The sequence below is a fragment of the Electrona antarctica genome (genome assembly GCF_951216825.1).
Source record: "Electrona antarctica genome assembly, contig: scaffold_221, whole genome shotgun sequence".
Lineage (NCBI taxonomy): Eukaryota > Metazoa > Chordata > Actinopteri > Myctophiformes > Myctophidae > Electrona > Electrona antarctica.
This window is the reverse complement of record NW_027637261.1, coordinates 35,552-56,830: the sequence shown is the minus strand read 5'-3', so window position 1 is coordinate 56,830 and position 21,279 is coordinate 35,552. Positions and strand designations below refer to the sequence as shown.

The 21,279-nt window shown below is 44.1% G+C and overlaps 1 protein-coding gene across 1 annotated transcript in view; it reads left to right on the top strand.

Annotated features, from left to right (window-relative positions):
- The window catches only part of LOC306919025 (uncharacterized protein), a gene marked incomplete at its 3' end in the record, with an annotated part of 56,437 nt that extends 44,478 nt beyond the window's left edge, over positions 1-11,959 (top strand). The window contains exon 2 of the mRNA XM_079531874.1: positions 11,867-11,959. Coding sequence (XP_079388000.1) covers positions 11,867-11,959 — 93 coding nt within the window. The remainder of the gene's footprint in view (positions 1-11,866) is intronic.
- Between the last annotated feature and the right edge of the window lie 9,320 nt (positions 11,960-21,279).

Sequence of the window (21,279 nt, the reverse complement as noted above, 5' to 3'; positions counted from 1 at the left end):
TCCTCTCCTCTCCTCTCCCCTCCCCTCCCCTCCTCTCCTCTCCTCTCCTCTCGGCCAGAGTACAACTCTAGTGTGAACGCAACATAACTCTCTTGTCTCCCCCTGCATCCTCCATCTTGTCTTTCTTTCTCTCCTCTCTCTTTCTCTGCTCCCCCTTGTATATTGCATATTACATATCATTTTTGGGGTCCTTGACATGAAATATTGAGCACCACTGATACAGAAAAATGAGTATTTCAGAAAACTGTCAGGATTTAGAAGACATTTTTTTAAATTTCGACGTCAGGCCAAAATTGGTTAAATATCTATATATACAAGTGAGAAGTTGTACCCAACCCAGGAAAAGGGACCCAAAGTCACACACTGCATACATCACTGACACGTCACTGACACACTGCAACACACTACACTCACACGGCAGGCACGTCACACACTTACCCTCCGCGTCGTTCGGCCGCTATCTCCTCATATCGCGCCGAACGCCGACCCTCAACACCACCCGCGGAACATCACTCATTGCACTGACACCAACGTTGCCTCCCTTCCACACCCACGCCGGCATTGTATCTCTTCACAACAAACAATATCTCCCCAAGCACCCACACCCCCGCACGCACACACTCACATGTTGCCAGGTCTATGAAAACAAGCCCAGAAAAAATGCCATTCAACACGCTACTTACAACTCGCTTACAATTCGCGGACCTGGCAACACTGCATCCCGTGATTCCCCTCTTTTCATTGGCTGCACCGCCAACATTGTTGCCACGTCTATGTAAACAAGGCCGCAAACCCTGACTTCCTACAGCCTACAGCCTATACTTACACACACTACCACTCGCTTACAATACGTGGACCTGGCAACACTACATCACCCCTTCCCAATGGCTCACAACCCCACCACGTGACCCAGTGGCGGCCGGTCCATAGGGGGCGCTGGTGCGCCGCACCACCATGCACAACCCCTGAATAAAACGTAAATATTATATAATATAAGGAACCACTAACCAAAGGCAGTGATTAAAAGTTGTATTATGCTGCCACGTTGTATTATGCTGCCATGAAATGTCACATGTTGTTTACGTTGTGTGACGTTTCTGATTGGTTACTGAGTGTCACATGTTGCTGTGCGTTCATCTGTAGCCCTTGACTCTCAGCACTGAAGAGTAATGCACATAGGAAGCCACTGGGTCGCAAAATGTGTGCGATCAATGTTATTCACACCACAAACCACTTGGGGGCAGCATAAACATCACAACACAGTTTGACATATAGTTTAACACACAGTCACCATAGACGCTAGAAAAACATGAATGATGAGCCACATGGAGCCAGGTAAAGATAATAATTCATTTTCATAATGGAACAACAAGACAATGAAAAAACAAAACCTGTAGCCTCAATCTACATGGAAAATGCAGTGAAATTAGCCATGTTTGGCAATGCCATGTTTATTTGGTATTTTTAAAAGCCTTCCATTGAATGTGATGATACCTATAGTGCATGTTTTCTTGATATTTTTATAGCGCCCTCTCGAGGACAAAAGTCACCAGCCGCCACTGACGTGACCCACGTGTTTTTCGTGATACCTTTCACACTTCCGGAAACACTACCGGAAGTTACACAGTACACACACACACACACACGCACGCGTGCACACACACACAGTGTACAGCCTGCCGGAAACCAAACGTTGAAGAAGAAGAACAACAACACAGGTTCTACACTGATTCTAACTTGGACGGAGAGCACCGCGATTACATACACAGTTACAATAATGCAAACACGACCGCGTCGACACCTGGCGTCGTACAATCAGGACGAACCGAGGCGCATATATGGATAAGAACAACAACACCTACACGCACACGCGCACGCTGCAACAACGCGCTGCAACACAAAACAGCTGTGTACAACACAGTGTCACTGCAGACGTGTGTGTGTGTGTGTGTGTGTGTGTGTGTGTGTGTGTGTGTGTGTGTGTGTGTGTGTGTGTGTGTGTGTGTGTGGTGTGTGCGTGCGTGCGTGCGTGCGTGCGTGTGCGGGGGGGGGGGGTTTTGGATCGCCTCGCGATGCAGCTGAAATGGCACGCACGCACACACACACACACACGCCACAAAACGCTAATATACACTAATAATAATAATAATAACAACAACAACAGTACAGAGAACAGTACAGTACACATGAGTACAGTACAGTACAGAAAAAAAGCTCACATCAGAATATTAATCCATGTAATAATAATAATAATAATAATAAATAAGAACACAACACTAATAACAGTACAGAGAACAGTACAGTACAGTACAGTACACATGAGTACAGTACAGTACAGTACAAAGACTTACAGTACAGTACAGTATACTGTTCCTGCGCCTTGCCATGCTCTCTTTCAATAATAATAATAATAAAAAATAACAACACTACACTAATAACAACAATAATATCAACAGTACAGAGAACAGTACTACACATGAGTACAGTACAGCAAGAAAGCTCACATCAGAATATTAATCCATGTAATAATAATAATAATAAAACAAATAAGAACTAGAGCTGGGACTCGATTAAAAATTTTAATCTAATTAATCAGAGGCTTTGTAGTTAATTAATCTCGATTAATCGCATTTTAATCGCATATCATTATTTGACCCGAGAACAGTGAGAAAGCTATTTTTTTTAATGGATTTTGGTATACTAGTGAATCAATGAATAGTGAATACATAAGTTTAAGCAATAAAACATTGTTTTTGTAGTAATAAATTATAATATCTCAAATTTAATAATTTATATAGAGCTTTTCTGAGTACCCAAAAATGCTTTACAAGGGGGACATGATAAATCAAAAACAACTTTATTAGAGGAAAAACACTAAGGAATTAAATAGATGAAATAGCTGGGGAAAGCAATATTGAAGGTTTGGATGGTGGGGGCATGTTTCTGAGAGTTTGGGGAATGCATTCCACAGGGTTGGGGGGGGCTTGGTGCAGCAAATATGTGACATGACCATAAGAAAGCACCTCTGTGTTTCTTCCGTGGACATACAGTAACAGCCATTAACAGATTTTACATTTTATTTGGCCATAACCGTTTAGTTAGAAACCATGTCATCTGGTCGGGTCCTTGAATTGCTACTGGTAGTTGGAATAACGTTAGCTCTGATCCATAGTGTTAGAAGGAGGAAAGTAGGCTTTCACATATTTTTTTGTGCTAAAAACGAGGGGCTGCACAGCCTGCACTTCCGTGGGTCTGAGGGGAAAGGATCAAATTAAGTACCATAGAACTCCTCCTGAGTCCTAACTACGCTATGGACCAGAGCTACTGTTGTTGACGTTAGCTTCCAGGCTAGGCAACATGCAACATGTTTCGCATCGAGCCGATACTGGAGGCTTGACGAGGTGCGGTCTTCGGTGATATGCGAATTCTTTATTGAATAATTGCACACAACTGTGCTGTAATCCACGCTATCATCGGATAGCCTTTTAAATCCTATTTCCAATCCACGGGGACAAGCAAAGTGATCTCAGCGGCTTCCCCCGGTCTGGTGAACTGTCTGGTGGTGTTATTGTTCCCCCAATGCTGCTGGGCCATACCATTCTAAAGGGGGGTGGTTTCCACTCCCTGTAACAACGGACACTTCACTCGGTGAACTGGGTGGTGCGCCGGTCCATCTGAAAACTGTCCAGTGACAACGTTCCGCGGTGAAAAAAATAGTGCGATTAAAATGCGTTAATTTTTTTAACGCGTTAATTTTTCTGTAGTTAATTGATCTCAATTAACGCGTTAAAGTCCCGGCCCTAATAAGAACACAACACTAATAACAACTATAATAACAACAGTACAGAGAACAGTACAGTACACATGAGTACAGTACAAAGACTTACATCACAGTACAGTACAGTATACTGTTCCTGCGCCTTGCCATGCTCGCTTTCATACGCAAATACACAAAACCAAACCGGGCCACTCAGCCAGCTTGGCAACTTTGCGCTTGCCAAGCAAATGCATAAATGAAAACATCATGGGTTGCCATTGCCTTCTTCCCATTTGCCACGCATCGCATGGCGCTAGGATGAGCGGGCCAAAGGCCCGCGAAATTCTAGTAATTTACAATCCCAAACATGTTTCCTGCAGTTTGAGACAGCAAGTAATGGGTATTGTGTAAGTTTGTTTTAAAATATGATTAGTATAGCATATAGTATTATATAGATTAGATGCATCTGCCTGTATTGTTTTGTAAGCGGTTTCATGTTTTCATAACTGACACATTGTTTTGGTGTCCCTGTTAAATAAACGTGAAAAAAAAGAGCAACAGTGACGAATGGAGAGAGACACACACACACACACACACACACACACACACACACACACACACACACACACACACACACACACACACACACACTCAAAGCTCAAAACGCGTTGCATTGCGATTAATTGAATTTAAGTCTTTTTTGCTATTTTTGAATTGTAATCCAAAAAAAGTTAAAACTGTATTTAATTTCAAATGCCTTTTATTGTAGTTATGTTAAAGGTGATATAGACAAGTTTTCAGTGTTTGTACACAGAATTCAAATAGCTCCACCCCTGTCATTCTATTGGCCGAGCCAGGTCACTTCAGGCTATGGGATTGTTGTTGCTGCTGGGAGGGACGCTATGGATATTGAGCTCGTATGGCTAAATATGACATTAAAAAATTATGAATTTCTATCGATATCTTAGTTACAACAATGACATTGAGTTGACGTTGTTTTAAGGATAACTGTAGCATAATCGCAATATCACACGACGAGTCCCGCAAATGAGGAAGTAGGGGAGGAGGAGACTCACTGACTCTCAATTCAATTCTCCTTTATTTGTAATCGTGCATATAAAACATATATTGCCCCACAAATGCCCCAGCCACTACTACAGCATCGTTCATGTGAACTATTCTGTCCACGGTTATTCATTGCAATGAAGAAAAATCGCTATGATGATCCGCGACGGCTGTCACCGTTGGCGAGCACGGGTTGAATGCATGCTTCAAGCCGGCCGGGGCAGGCAGTCGCCGCGGCGGTGACAAACCGCGACATGATACTAATACTCACTTCCACCATTTCAACAAATAAGCACATATAACCCACTCCACATGAACGATCATATTGATGTAACCAGGAGATTTTATGGGGGGGGTCGGGGGTCCGACGTTCTGTGACTTCTAGGATCCTCCGAGTTCTTAGGGGTGCTGCGGCTGCTGGTGTTTTCACACCACCCAACTATGCCATGCCTATACATAGCGATTCTCATATGGTAATTTCAATAGGCTTACATATTAAATCATAAACATACTATTTCACATGAACAATGTTGATGAAACTAAGATATGGGGATAATATTATACATTGCAATGAAATCGCATCGCGTTTTCATTATAATACTGCTGGGTTGAACACACCGCCACAGCCTCGCGCTGCAATTGGCTAAAAGTTGAAATCCCCCCCGACGTCCCGTCTAGTAAACTGTAGTGGATATAAACAGTGCATTCAGCCACAGGGAGGCAAAGGGGGAGTGTGCTGTTGCAGGAGAACACCTCAGCATCACAATATAGGGAAAGATAGAGAGGGAAAAGACCCAAAAAATAAATTTATATATATTTTAAATTTTGGCTGAAAACTTGTCTATATCACCTTTAACTTATGTGAACTATAATTACATTGGACGTCAAAAATACAATAACCTTTTAATACTACTCATTAAGCTACTTAATTTAGATGGAAGTAATTAAAGCGTAAATGTTTGCAAATCAATAATATTATCAGTATTCTGATATTAACCTGAGGGCCGCATTAAGTGAAGATGGGGGGGGGGGCCGCATGAGGCCCCCGGGCGTTCTCAATCTATATTGACACACAGCATTAACCCATTCTGGGCGGGAACCCCTTTTGGTGCATGTTTTATATTATACTATAGCTATTGAAAAATAGCAGATCTACAAGCTCACAGCGGGCCAGTGCTGTGTCTCTCTCTCAGAGCACATTCTCTCTCTGGGACTGATGATGATAAGCTAAATGAATGAATGGCGACATCAAAACCCCATGGTCCTCAGATAAGAGGCACAGTGGCGTGCACAGACATTTAGAGGGGCAGGTGCTCAAGTTAAAAAAGGGCACCTTGTGCAGCGCGTGGAACCGGCCGGTTGCCTTAATCTATTTTGGGCGGGAACCCCTTTTGGTGTTAGCATTATGTTATGCTTTAGCTATTGAAAAATAGCAGATCTACAAGCTCATAGCGCGCCACCGAGTGGCGCGCTATGAACTTGTAGGTCTGCTATTTTTGAAAAATCAAAAAAAAGAAAGGGCAAAAAAGGGCACATTGCCAAAAGGGCAGGGGGTGCTCTAGCACCCCCTAGTGTCTATCTGTGCACGCCACTGTCAAAACCCCATGGTCCTCAGATAAGAGGCAGGCATGGAGGATCAGAGGAGGAGCCAAGAAGCAACCGGTTGCTGAAGGCTCCAGCGCTGTGGTGTTTTTGACAGTAAATTGTGATTTTAGTTTTCAGTCGTAGGTCTTTTGAATAATTTTCATTTCGTTTTTTAATAAGCAGACTTGGCAACCTGACTGTAGAAAGTAACAGTACAGTAAAGAACTTGGGGATCATTATTGATTCTGAATTGAATTTTAATTCACACATTAATCATGTTACCAAGATTGCCTTTTTTCATCTTAGAAATATTGCACGAATCAGAGCCTATTTGTCACTGGACGATGCAAAAACGCTAATCCACGCCTTTGTTTTTTCTCGGCTTGATTACTGCAATGCACTTTTTTCTGGATTGCCTAAGAAAACAACTGAAAGGTTACAACTTGTCCAAAATGCAGCAGCCAGAGTCTTAACTAGAACTAAGATGAGAGAACATATTACTCCAGTCTTGGCCTCATTGCACTGGCTTCCGGTTGTTTTTAGGATTGATTTTAAAATTATTTTACTTGTTTATAAAGCTCTCAATGGTCTCGCACCTTCCTACCTACATGACTGCCTGCCGAAATATGTCCCAAACCGCCCCCTAAGGTCTTCCACTGCTGGCCTGCTCGCTTTGCCTAAAAATATGGCAACTAAAAAATACGGGGAAGCAGCTTTTTGCTTCTAGGGGCCGACGGCGTGGAACAAACTCCCACTGTACCTTCGACAGGCAGCCTCTGTAGACATTTTTAAAGCTCAGCTCAAGACCCACTTCTACACCCTTGCTTTTAATTGATTTATTTGTCTTTTTAAAAAATAATTTATTCATGTCCTCACTGTATTGTTTATGCCCTGCCTTTCTTTTCCTTTTTTGTGTAAAGCACTTTGAGCTGCATTTCATGTCATGAAAGGTGCTATACAAATAAAGTTTTATTATTATTATTAGTTTTTTAGTCACATTTTAGTCACCTGAAATGTTCTAGTGTTAGTCCAGTTTTAGTCGACTAAATGTCATACGATTTTAGTCGACTAAAATGTGTTTTGACAGGCCTTGATGTAATGGCAGATTTTACACTTTGGTTGCATGCTGAAAATAGCAGATCTACAAGCCCACACCGCGTCGCACATGCATTATGGGTATTGTAGTCCAGGAAGGAAGTGAGCCCAGTGTCCAACTATCCATGACATCATAGACACTGTCCATGACATCATAGACACTGTCCATGACATCATAGACACTGTCCATGACATCATAGACACTGTCCATGACATCATAGACACTGGGCAAAAAACACATACCAGTAATACGCCTTAATGTGCAGGAGACTGTCTTTGTCTGAGCGACAATGGGGTTTTCGGCCTTGAAGTACTTATTAAGGTGAGTCGCGTGTAATGTGGTCCTTCTAGTAGTAATTGGGGTTTTATTCCACAGACGGGGAATGCCAAAAATGAAAAGTGTAATTGCATTGGAGACACTTCTGGAGAATACAATTTACCAAACTCTAAAAGCAATATATAAAGTCGGGCTGCCACCCGGCTTCCAGCATCCAGCTAATCCAACACCGCACACACAAACACTCACTCTCCTCTCCATCCCAGTCCAAGTGCGGTACCAAGTCAAGGCTATGCTTATTATAGAGGGTATGCGCGTGACATCATCATCAAATCCGGATGTTATGCAAGAACACCCACTGAGTGGCAGAAAACTACTTTCTGGCCTTGACAGCCCATGCATTCAAACAGAAAAGTCCTGTCTGATTGCATTAAACGACATTAAACAATGTTAAACTCACTTTGCCTGTCGATCTCACTTTATGCATGCGCATACCCTCTATCAGAGTAAAAGCTGCCATGTCTTTCCGGCACCCCAGAGCTTCTATTTTGAAGGAATCCCGGCACTGATTGTGTTAACCCAATGTATGCCAAGATCGTGGAATTCCGCTTTATTCTGACAACGGCCCCGCAGGGATCTGTCGGGTCCATTTTCTGCCGCGTGTAATCGTAGGATATCCTATAATGAAGTGCCAGCCTGCAGCGACACGCCGTTTTGATAAGGGGGGTCACTTCGTTGACCAAGCATGATTAATAATACATAATACCCCCACTGTGGCCGTGGCAGACCAAGGCACAGATGGAGGGATTACATCGACTTACTGGCCTTAGAACGTCTCGGGATCCCCCAGGAGGAAGACTCACTGGCCTTGGAACGTCTCGGGATCCCCCAGGAGGAAGACTCACTGGCCTTGGAGCGTCTCAGGATCCCCCAGGAGGAAGTCACTACTCACTGGCCTTGGACCGTCTCGGGATCCCCCAGGAGGAAGTCACTACTCGCTGGCCTTGGACCGTCTCGGGATCCCCCAGGAGGAAGTCACTACTCACTGGCCTTGGAACGTCTCGGGATCCCCCAGGAGGAAGTCACTAATGTTGCTCTGGAGAGGGAAGTCCGGAGGTCTATGTGGTGGAGCTGTTGCCCCCGCGACCCGACTACGGATAAGCGGTTGAAGATGGATGGATGTGGCTGTGGCTAAAGTGAACTTTTAACACCCGTCACTTTTCACTCGCCATGCACGCGGCCGAACCGCCATGCACGTATACCGCCGCCCGCCACATGCACGTATACCGCCGCCGCCACATGGCCTAGATACGCCGCCATGCCACCGTGTCCCAGAACAGTTTGTCACGGACAGAACCAGGACAAACGGGGCAGCACACTGAACCTGAACCTGGGCCACGGGGGAGAACAATGAGGAACAGAGCATTCCTTTGTGCTGTGGAATATAAATACTGCAATGCTATACTCCCGTTAGACCTCTACAAGTAAAAGTCCCGGAATTCATTTCGTACTCTATAAAAGAATAGAAGGTATGCGCATGCATAAAGTGAATGGCAGATCGAGTGGCAAAGTGAATTTAATGTTGTTTATGTTGTTGTGAGTTGTTAACGGAGAATAATTTCCTGGTCCATGGTAGAGGGCGGGACTACGACGCTCTATTGGAATCAATACGTATACTTAAAAGTACAACAAGTAGAAAGTAACTCACTGTGCAGAATGTCCCATGTCAAGTTTTCAAATGTATAAAAAAAATCACACCCGTGTGAACTGAGTGGTGTTATATAGCCTGTCTGACGTAATGAAATCATGTCTGACGTAATGAAATCACACCCGGGTGAACAGGGTGAACATAGCAACCATGCTCATTTTTTCTGCACTAACAAAGCGTTAGTAATGAAATCACACCCGGGTGAACAGGGTGAACATAGCAACCATGCTCATTTTTTCTGCACTAACAAAGCCAGTTGTAGGAGTGGTTTACACCACTCAAAAACAACATCTTTTGAAGATAGCAGATCTTCAAGACCCATTGTGAGCTTGTAGATCTGCTATTTTCAAATGGCCAAAATGTACAGTAGGGTACCTTCGTTCTGACCTCGGAGGTACCCATGCGGGCCCATCACTGGCTCAGAGGTACCTTTGGGGGCCACTCCCCCGAGGGGTGTGGTTTTGCCTCAAGGGGTGTGGTTAACCCTCCTTGTTTTCCCGCCCACTGTGTATATATAGGGCTGAAGTGTTTAATGCATGTTTTGTAGTGATAATGAAAAAAGTTGTCAAATAGATGTCGTGGAGTAGAAGTAAGTCAATGTAGTAACCTTCCACCACTGTGTGTGTGTGTGTGTGTGTGTGTGTGTGTGTGTGTGTGTGTGTGTGTGTGTGTGTGTGTGTGTGTGTGTGTGTGTGTGTGTGTGTGTGTGTGTGTGTGTGTGTGTGTGTGTGTGTGTGTGTGTGTGTGTGTGTGTGTGTGTGCGCAACTCAAAGAGCTGGCAGTCGGTGCTTGTGAAGAGTTCTCATTAATCATGGGACCCTGTGCTGGTGGTGGTGGGTTGGTTGAACATGAAAGTGGGACAGTGTCACCCCTTGCAGCCACGTGCGCCTGTGGTCTCCTCCAACACATACGCACATACGCACGTACGCACGCACGCACGTACGTACGCACGCACACACATTAGCCCATAATTCTCCCCTTCACATACTCTCTTTATGTTCATCTCTGTTGCTTCCGCTTTCCATTGCGCTTCCTTTTGTTTTCTCTCTGTCGTCATGTCTTTGCTCCCCCCTCCCCTCCCCTCCTCTGCCCTCCCCTCCCCTCCCCTCCCCTCCCCCCACCTCCATTTCTTAATTCATGATGTTACCTCTTTCCTTTGTTTTCCCTTTCTGTGCTCCCAACTCTTGTTCTCCCTCTGGTTTTGAGCGACACTAGTACAGCTCTCCCCCCACTCCTCCCCACCACAGCCCTCCCCCCACTACAGCCCTCACCCCAATATCTGCTGAATTCAGCTGCTACAGTCGCAGCACACAACGACACAAACGCACACACGCAGGCACGCACGCACGCACGCACGGGCCCAAAGAAAAAATGAAACAATGTCAGCAAGAAAGCACTTTTTCTCTCTCACTCCCTGTGATCTCGCCTATATTAAAGGAAATCTTTGCAGTCACACCTGTTCAGTCACGCTCTCGGCTCTCAGTTCTCACCCGCGCCTTCTGTAGTCACCAGGAAATTGAATTTCTACCGCTGTTGTTGCCTCTGATGTGTGCCGTCCCAGATAAGTCACTCAGAGCCCCTTGGTGCACGTGCACACGGAGCGCAAAGTCACGCACGCACGCACGCACACACACGCGTACACACATCCTAGATGACATTCACCACAACATCCTCATGCTATACGGTACACATGGACAAGCGCACACACGCGTACAATTACACGTCACGTGGAGATTTGACGCGCTATAGTAAGGTGTCTCAGGAGGTAGAGCAGGTCGTCCAATGAGACCCTGGGTCGGCGGACCGAATCCCGGCGGCTCCTCCTGTCCACATGTGGAAGTGTCCTTGGGCAAGACACTGAACCCCACACTGCCTCCAATGAGTCGGTCGGTGTGAGGCTGTGAGCTCGTCACCGTCGGTGTGTGAATGTGGGAAGTGAGGACGCTGGCGTCGACTGTTCACCTCCCAATGTATGAATGAATGGACCATTGTAAAGCGCTTTGAGCACTTGGAAAAGCGCTATAAAAATGCATTTATTTTGTATTTCTTTTTTTACACCCCGCTGAGCAGTAAGCAGTGCCGCGAGGGCGCTGTATGTAAACCATATACAGTGACCAGCGGATCGTGCCCAAAGAAGTCTCAGCTGTAGCCTTTGTAATTTTTACACTCAATATAGTTTCCAGAGATGAGCTCGCTGTCCGGTGGACAGTAAACCCCCACAATTGTTTACTTAACCGTTATGGCTGCAGGCTATCATTGTTGTTCTCCGTGCTGTTTCAGTCCATTGTTGTTCTCCGTGTTTCAGTCCATTGTTGTTCTCCGTGTTTCAGTCCATTGTTGTTCTCCGTGTTTCAGTCCATTGTTGTTCTCCGTGTTTCAGTCCATTGTTCGGCCAGAAGCCAGGCAGCGAGAAGCGGCATGCAGGCAGCTCTGCTCCCTGGAGAAGAGAATAACAAAATTGAATCAGTTTTAATTGAATTTTCGGGGCCATGATTGGACACTCTCTCCCCAACTTAACAAGAAACCATATGCATGCCACGGTATGTTTTGTGTGTGAGGCAAACATATTTTATGAGAGAGACTGAATCTGTTTTGTTTTTTTTGTCGTTGCTGTCGGGAGGAAACCTCATAACTCAATTTTTTAGGTTTTTGATTTTTTTTGGCATAAACACCCTTTACGTCTGTGTGTTGTTTCGAAAATATTGAACCAATGGAAAGTGGTAAAAAGTGCTTTGGACAAAACCTCTTAACTCCATTGGACCCTCAAAACTCCACCACCTCTCCCCCAATTACAATTTACAATTTAGGCATTTAGCAGACGCTCTTAATCCAGAGCGACTTACATTAGGCAAGAACCAAAGTATGGGAATACATCACATATATAAAATGCATTTATCAAGAAACATGCGTAAGCTAAGAACGTAACTAGAACATATCTATATAATGACGCTATACATATTAACTATACATATATACTATACTATGCTATACATATGTTCTATGATGTGCTATGACTACATACAATGCAATTATTGTGCTGTCTACATGACATGCTATAAGTCTGTTTCAAATGCTATCTAAGTCTAAAAAGTGCTGTCTAAGGGGGTAGGATAAGTGCTATGGGCCATGATGGAGTCTGAAAAGGTGGGTCTTCAGACTACGGCGGAAGATTGGGAGTGATGCTGCAGTTCTGACTGCAACGGGGAGTGCATTCCACAGTTTTGGGGCCAGAAGGGAGAAGAGTTTGGGACGTGTGGAGCGTTGTCCCGGCGTTTTTAGTGAGGGTACTTCCAGCTTTCCTGCGTTGGCTGATCTGAGTGCGCGGGAGGGTTTGTAGGGTTCAATCATGGTTGCAAAATATGGGGGAGCCATACCTTTGGTTGCTTTGAATGCCAGCATCAGAGTTTTGTATTCTGTGCGGGCAGCGACTGGGAGCCAGTGCAGGGAGCGGAGCAGGGGGGAGACATGTGAGAATTTTGGCTGGTTGAAGACCAGACGAGCTGCGGCATTTTGGATCAGTTGGAGAGGCTTAAGTGCACATGCCGGTAGGCCAGTAAGGAGCGAATTACAATAGTCAAGTTTTGACAAGACTGTTGTCTGGATTAGGAGCTGGGCTGATTCCCGGGTGAGGAACGGTCTAATTCGTCGTATGTTATAGAGTGTGAACCTACAGGATCGAGTGACAGCTGTGATGTGAGTTTTAAACGAGAGCTGACTGTCCAGGACAACACCAAGGTTCCTGGCTGTTGGGACAGACGTTATCAGGGCGTTGTCTACGGAAATAGTTAGCTCCCGCATAGGGCAGGACTTAGCTGGGAAGAAGAGAAGCTCAGTCTTGTCTGGGTTCAGCTTGAGGTGGTTGGAGGACATCCACTGTGAGATGTCAGCCAGGCATGCAGTGATGCGCTCTTCCACCTGAGTGGCAATATATAAAGTTACAACACCAACTTTGATGAGGCAGTATTGCTTTGTTTTCAAAATATAATATAATTAAATTAAAATAATTTCTTTATTTCCTGAAAAATGTATATTGTTAATTTCCTGAAAAATGAACATATTGGAGTTTCCTGACAGCAGAAATATATTATTTTCTAATGTGAGTTAATCTCCTCACTAGATCCTACACTGGAAGATTTAGTGGGTGAATGGAACATTATTTCAATCTGTATGCTAGATTCTGTTAATACATTTTGGGCGGGAACCCCTTTTGGTGTTTTAAACATTATGTTATACTTTAGCTATTGAAAAATAGCAGATCTACAAGCTGCTACGAGCTTGTAGGTCTGCTATTTTTGAAAAATCGTACAAATGTTTTTAACTCAAATCTTTGCTTCTGGGGATGGTCCCTGGAACAACATATTTTCAGATGGGGGTCGGAGGCCAATTACAGATCATTTTTGGGGTCCTTGACATGAAATATTGAGTGATATAGGCCTAGAAACATAGGTATTTCAGAAAACTGTCAGGATTTAGAAGACATTTCTTTCAGGCCTAAATGAGTTAATACAATATAACTAACGTACTGCGGTGGTTGTGGTTGGTCTAGCTGCTCTTCCACTGAGACCCATCTGTAGAAATATAATAGTTTCATTATATAGGTTTTCCACTGTTACGCTCTTAGCTTACGTAGGATTCATGATATGATTCGTAGCGGCTGTGGCTCAGGAGGTAGAGCAGGTCGTCCAATGATCCCTGGGTCGGCGGTTCGAATCCCGGATTCCCGGCTCCTCCTCCTGTCCACATGTCGAAGTGTCCTTGGGCAAGACACTGAACCCCACACTGCCTCCAATGAGTCGGTCGGCGTGAGCTTGCCACCGTTGGTGTGTGAATGTGGGAAGTGAGGACGCTGGCGTCGGCTGTTCGCCGCTTCACCTCCGAATGTATGAATGAATTAACCTTCACCTCCGAATGTATGAATGAATTAACCTTCACCTCCGAATGTATGAATGAATTAACCTTCACCTCCGAATGTATGAATGAATTAACCTTCACCTCCGAATGTATGAATGAATTAACCTTCACCTCCGAATGTATGAATGAATTAACCTTCACCTCCCAATGTATGAATGAATGAACCTTCACCTCCCAATGAATGAATGAATGAACCTTCACCTCCCAATGTATGAATGAATGGACCTTCACCTCCCAATGTATGAATGAATGAACCTTCACCTCCCAATGTATGAATGAATGAACCTTCACCTCCCAATGTATGAATGAATGGACCTTCACCTCCCAATGTATGAATGAAGGAACCTTCACCTCCCAATGTATGAATGAATGAACCATTGTAAAGCACTATAAAAATGCAATTCATTATGATAACTATTTCGTATGTAATTGATGTATTGCCAATTTGCCATGCTTTTTTATTCTTTGTCTTGCTTAATGTAAGACGCTCTGGAAAACATGTTGTTCCAGTGAACCCCTCAGAAGCAAAGATTTGAGAAACGTTGGCTCTGAAAGAATATATATTAAAAGAGCGTCTGCTAAATGCCTAAATTGTAAGATGGACCAGCGAGGGTCCATAACTGTAAACATAACAGCAGATGGTAATGCTTGTTGCTGCTGCATTTTACACTACTTGATTTAAACAGAACAGAATTTGATTGCTTTTTTTTCTTTTTCGTCTGAGGCCTCCGTTCTTTTCTTTTTTTTGCTTAGAGGCAAACACATTTCAGAAGTGTTATTTTATCCACATTTTGTAAGAGTAACAACTAACAAGTAACTTTCAGAGATGTCTGATGCGGACGCAGCAAGTCTTCTGAATTGTGAATCAATACATTTACCGCCTGGCGGTTTCAGGCTCGCTTGATTTCAGGTGGCGGTTCTGTGACCTGTTCTCACCAGTTTTTGTCGACTAAAACTAAGACAAAAGATGTTCGTCGACTAACTCTTTCCACTGACGAAAAACTAAATGGAAACTAAATGGAAACTAAGCTACGATGACTAAAACTGAGACTAATATACTGACAATTTCGTTGACGAATATAAACTAGACTAAAATGTTAACATGTCACTATAAGTCATTTTACACTATAGGTTGCATGCTGAAAATAGCAGATCTACAAGCTTGTATAGATCGGCTATTTTCAGCGAGTGTGTGTGTGTGTGTGTGTGTGTGTGCGTGTGTGCGTGCGTGCGTGCGTGCGTGCGTGCGTGCGTGCGTGCGTGCGTGCTGGGTGGATATTCCTGCCTTGGGTTCTACACTATAACAGATTGCTGCACTTAATGTAAATTGTCACCTGGGTTCCTCTCTGGGGATGAACCTGGACAGGAACATTCTGCTGTGCTTCTGTCCAGAGGTTTTACATACTGTACATACTGTACATTGCTGTTGCTATTCTACCATTTTGCTAAACGTGTGGTTATCTATTGTTTTGTATTGTGTTACGAGTTTAATTAGATCCCCCCCCCCCCCCCCCCCCCTCTGTACTGTTGGTGACGGATATTATCCCATTCTGGCCTGACGTCAAAAAAAAAAAAGAAAAAAAAAAAGTCTTCTAAATCCTGACAGTTTTCTGAAAAACCTCATGTTTCTATATCAGTGGTTCTCAATATTTCATGTCAAGGACCCCAAAAATGATGTGTAATTGGCCGCCGACCCCCATCTGAAAATATGTTGTTCCAGGGACCCCTCCCAGAAGATTTGAGTTAAAAACGTTGGCTTTGAAAGAATACATATTCAAAGATTTGAGCCACATTTTCAAGATTTTTCAAAAATAGCAGATCTACAAGCTCGTAGCGCGGCACTCGGTGAAAAGCAACAAGGCCGTTGCTTTGTTTTTCAATTATTTATTAGCCTACATTTATTACGTTCATGTTTAGCCTATATGTGTGACGGAGTAACGCTGACAAATACATGTCATTTGACTGACAGAACTCTGGCTTTGTCAGGATTTAGAAGGCATTTGTAGAATCGTCCTCAGGTCTAAATGGGTTAATTTCAAGGACCCCCATATGGAACCCCTGCAAGGACCCCCATATGGAACCCCTGCAAGGACCCCCTGAGAGAGAGTCCATGGACTCCCCTTTGGGGCGGCTGTGGCTCAGGAGGTAGAGCAGGTCGTCCAATGATCCATGGGTCGGCGGTTCGAATCCCGGCTCCTCCTGTCTACATGTCGAAGTGTCCTTGGGCAAAACACTGAACCCCAAATTGCTCCCGATGTGCTGGTTGGTACCTTGCATGGCTTCCGCCGCAATCGGTGTGTGAATGTGTGAAGGTAATGCACAATCTATGTAAAGCACCTTGGATAAAGGCACCATTTACCATTTTACTTTGAGAACCGCTGTGCCGTGAAAGGTTTTACTCTACCATAAAGACTGGTTAGATTTAATTAGAATAATATTTCACCCCCACAATGGATTGCAACGTTTGGATTGCAGTGGCATCATATATACCTCTCACCCTGCATGCACAGCTCACACCATGGCATCATATATACCTCTCACCCTGCACGCACAGCTCATCATATATACCTCTCACCCTGCATGCACAGCTCATCATATATACCTCTCACCCTGCATGCACAGCTCATCATATATACCTCTCACCCTGCATGCACAGCTCACACCATGGCATCATATATATCTCTCACCCTGCACGCACAGCTCACACCATGGCATCATATATACCTCTCACCCTGCATGCACAGCTCATCATATATACCTCTCACCCTGCATGCACAGCTCACACCATGGCATCATATATATCTCTCACCCTGCACGCACAGCTCACACCATGGCATCATATATACCTCTCACCCTGCATGCACAGCTCATCATATATACCTCTCACCCTGCATGCACAGCTCATCATATATACCTCTCACCCTGCATGCACAGCTCACATCATATATACCTCTCACCCTGCATGCACAGCTCATCATATATACCTCTCACCCTGCATGCACACCATCATATATACCTCTATATACATCATATATACCTCTCACCCTGCATGCACAGCTCACATCATATATACCTCTCACCCTGCATGCACAGCTCATCATATATACCTCTCACCCTGCATGCACAGCTCATCATATATACCTCTCACCCTGCATGCACAGCTCATCATATATAGCTCTCACCCTGCATGCACAGCTCATCATATATACCTCTCACCCTGCATGCACAGCTCATCATATATACCTCTCACCCTGCATGCACAGCTCATCATATATACCTCTCACCCTGCATGCACACCATCATATATACCTCTATATACATCATATATACCTCTCACCCTGCATGCACAGCTCACATCATATATACCTCTCACCCTGCATGCACAGCTCATCATATATACCTCTCACCCTGCATGCACACCATCATATATACCTCTATATACATCATATATACCTCTCACCCTGCATGCACAGCTCACATCATATATACCTCTCACCCTGCATGCACAGCTCATCATATATACCTCTCACCCTGCATGCACAGCTCATCATATATACCTCTCACCCTGCATGCACAGCTCATCATATATACCTCTCACCCTGCATGCACAGCTCACATCATATATACCTCTCACCCTGCATGCACACCATCATATATACCTCTATATACATCATATATACCTCTCACCCTGCATGCACACCATCATATATACCTCTATATACATCATATATACCTCTCACCCTGCATGCACAGCTCCATCATATATACCTCTCACCCTGCATGCACAGCTCCATCATATATACCTCTCACCCTGCATGCACAGCTCATCATATATACCTCTATATACATCATATATACCTCTATATACATCATATATACCTCTCACCCTGCATGCACAGCTCCATCATATATACCTCTCACCCTGCATGCACACCATCATATATACCTCTATATACATCATATATACCTCTATATACATCATATATACCTCTCACCCTGCATGCACACCATCATATATACCTCTATATACATCATATATACCTCTATATACATCATATATACCTCTCACCCTGCACGCACAGCTCATCATATATACCTCTATATACATCATATATACCTCTATATACATCATATATACCTCTATATACATCATATATACCTCTCACCCTGCACGCACAGCTCATCATATATACCTCTATATACATCATATATACCTCTATATACATCATATATACCTCTATATACATCATATATACCTCTCACCCTGCATGCACAGCTCATCATATATACCTCTATATACATCATATATACCTCTCACCCTGCATGCACAGCTCATCATATATACCTCTCACCCTGCATGCACAGCTCACACCAATTCATCACAAAACATTCCGTCGTGCTCCGAGCTTAATATTCCAACCCCGCCTCTTTAGATACATGCTTTTTTTCGTCATGACAGCAGCAAAGAATCCTCGTCCGTGATTCTGTGAAGCTGCACTTCTTAATGTGCTTTTACCGACGGTGTGTAAAAACTGCCAATGAGCTCATATTTTATCCTCTCTGCGTCCCGCGGACAGGCGTTGTTGTTTGTGTGAGTGTAGGAGGCTTCACTCTGATGAACATGTTGTCTGTGTGAGTGTAGGAGGCTTCACTCTGATGAACATGTTGTCTGTGTGAGTGTAGGAGGCTTCACTCTGATGAACATGTTGTTTGTGTGAGTGTAGGAGGCTTCACTCTGATGAACATGTTGTTTGTGTGTAGGAGGCTTCACTCTGATGAACATGTTGTTTGTGTGAGTCTAGGAGGCTTCACTCTGATGAACATGTTGTTTGTGTGAGTGTAGGAGGCTTCACTCTGATGAACATGTTGTTTGTGTGAGTCTAGGAGGCTTCACTCTGATGAACATGTTGTCTGTGTGAGTGTAGGAGGCTTCACTCTGATGAACATGTTGTTTGTGTGAGTGTAGGAGGCTTCACTCTGATGAACATGTTGTCTGTGTGCGTGTAGGAGGCTTCACTCTGATGAACATGTTGTCTGTGTGAGTGTAGGAGGCTTCACTCTGATGAACATGTTGTTTGTGTGAGTAGGAGGCTTCACTCTGATGAACATGTTGTTTGTGTGAGTGTAGGAGGCTTCACTCTGATGAACATGTTGTCTGTGTGAGTGTAGGAGGCTTCACTCTGATGAACATGTTGTTTGTGTGAGTGTAGGAGGCTTCACTCTGATGAACATGTTGTTTGTGTGAGTAGGAGGCTTCACTCTGATGAACATGTTGTTTGTGTGAGTCTAGGAGGCTTCACTCTGATGAACATGTTGTTTGTGTGAGTGTAGGAGGCTTCACTCTGATGAACATGTTGTCTGTGTGAGTGTAGGAGGCTTCACTCTGATGAACATGTTGTTTGTGTGAGTAGGAGGCTTCACTCTGATGAACATGTTGTTTGTGTGAGTCTAGGAGGCTTCACTCTGATGAACATGTTGTTTGTGTGAGTGTAGGAGGCTTCACTCTGATGAACATGTTGTTTGTGTGAGTGTAGGAGGCTTCACTCTGATGAACATGTTGTTTATGAGTGTAGGAGGCTTCACTCTGATGAACATGTTTGTGTGAGTGTAGGAGGCTTCACTCTGATGAACATGTTGTTTGTGTGTGTGAAGGAGGCTTCACTCTGATGAACATGTTGTTTGTGTGAGTCTAGGAGGCTTCACTCTGATGAACATGTTGTTTGTGTGAGTGTAGGAGGCTTCACTCTGATGAACATGTTGTCTGTGTGTGTGTAGGAGGCTTCACTCTGATGAACATGTTGTCTGTGTGAGTGTAGGAGGCTTCACTCTGATGAACATGTTGTCTGTGTGAGTGTAGGAGGCTTCACTCTGATGAACATGTTGTTTGTGTGAGTGTAGGAGGCTTCACTCTGATGAACATGTTGTTTGTGTGAGTCTAGGAGGCTTCACTCTGATGAACATGTTGTCTGTGTGAGTGTAGGAGGCTTCACTCTGATGAACATGTTGTTTGTGTGAGTCTAGGAGGCTTCACTCTGATGAACATGTTTGTGTGTAGGAGTCTTCACTCTGATGAACATGTTGTCCGTGTGAGTGTAGGAGGCTTCACTCTGATGAACATGTTGTCTGTGTGAGTGTAGGAGGCTTCACTCTGATGAACATGTCTGTGTGAGTGTAGGAGGCTTCACTCTGATGAACATGTTGTCTGTGTGAGTGTAGGAGGCTTCACTCTGATGAACATGTTGTTTGTGTGAGTGTAGGAGGCTTCACTCTGATGAACATGTTGTTTGTGTGAGTGTAGGAGGCTTCACTCTGATGAACATGTTGTTTGTGTGAAGGAGGCTTCACTCTGATGAACATGTTGTTTGTGTGAAGGAGGCTTCACTCTGATGAACATGTTGTTTGTGTGAGTGTAGGAGGCTTCACTCTGATGAACATGTTGTTAGTGTGAGTGTAGGAGGCTTCACTCTGATGAACATGTTGTTTGTGTGAGTGTAGGAGGCTTCACTCTGATGAACATGTTGTTTGTGTGTAGGAGGCTTCACTCTGATGAACAACGGCCGGACAGTATAACTCTATAAGTACAGTACATTTATACTTACCGTTATTACATGGCTTGGTTGAATGCTTGATTCTGATTGGTGGTCAATCGCTTAATTCAGCGGTGAGTTATCTCATCATAATGACCGCTCCGCTGTATAACAGACCTCTGCCTAATCAAACCCTCTGAGCACCAGCTGCACGGCTGCGCCCCGCTTGATTTACTGCTGTTTCCAACATGACAGCCATGTAAACACACACACACACACTAGTGACACACAATGTCATTTACAGCTAAACATTGCTCTCAAAAATGTTTTTGAAAACATTTGAGCGAGAAATAGA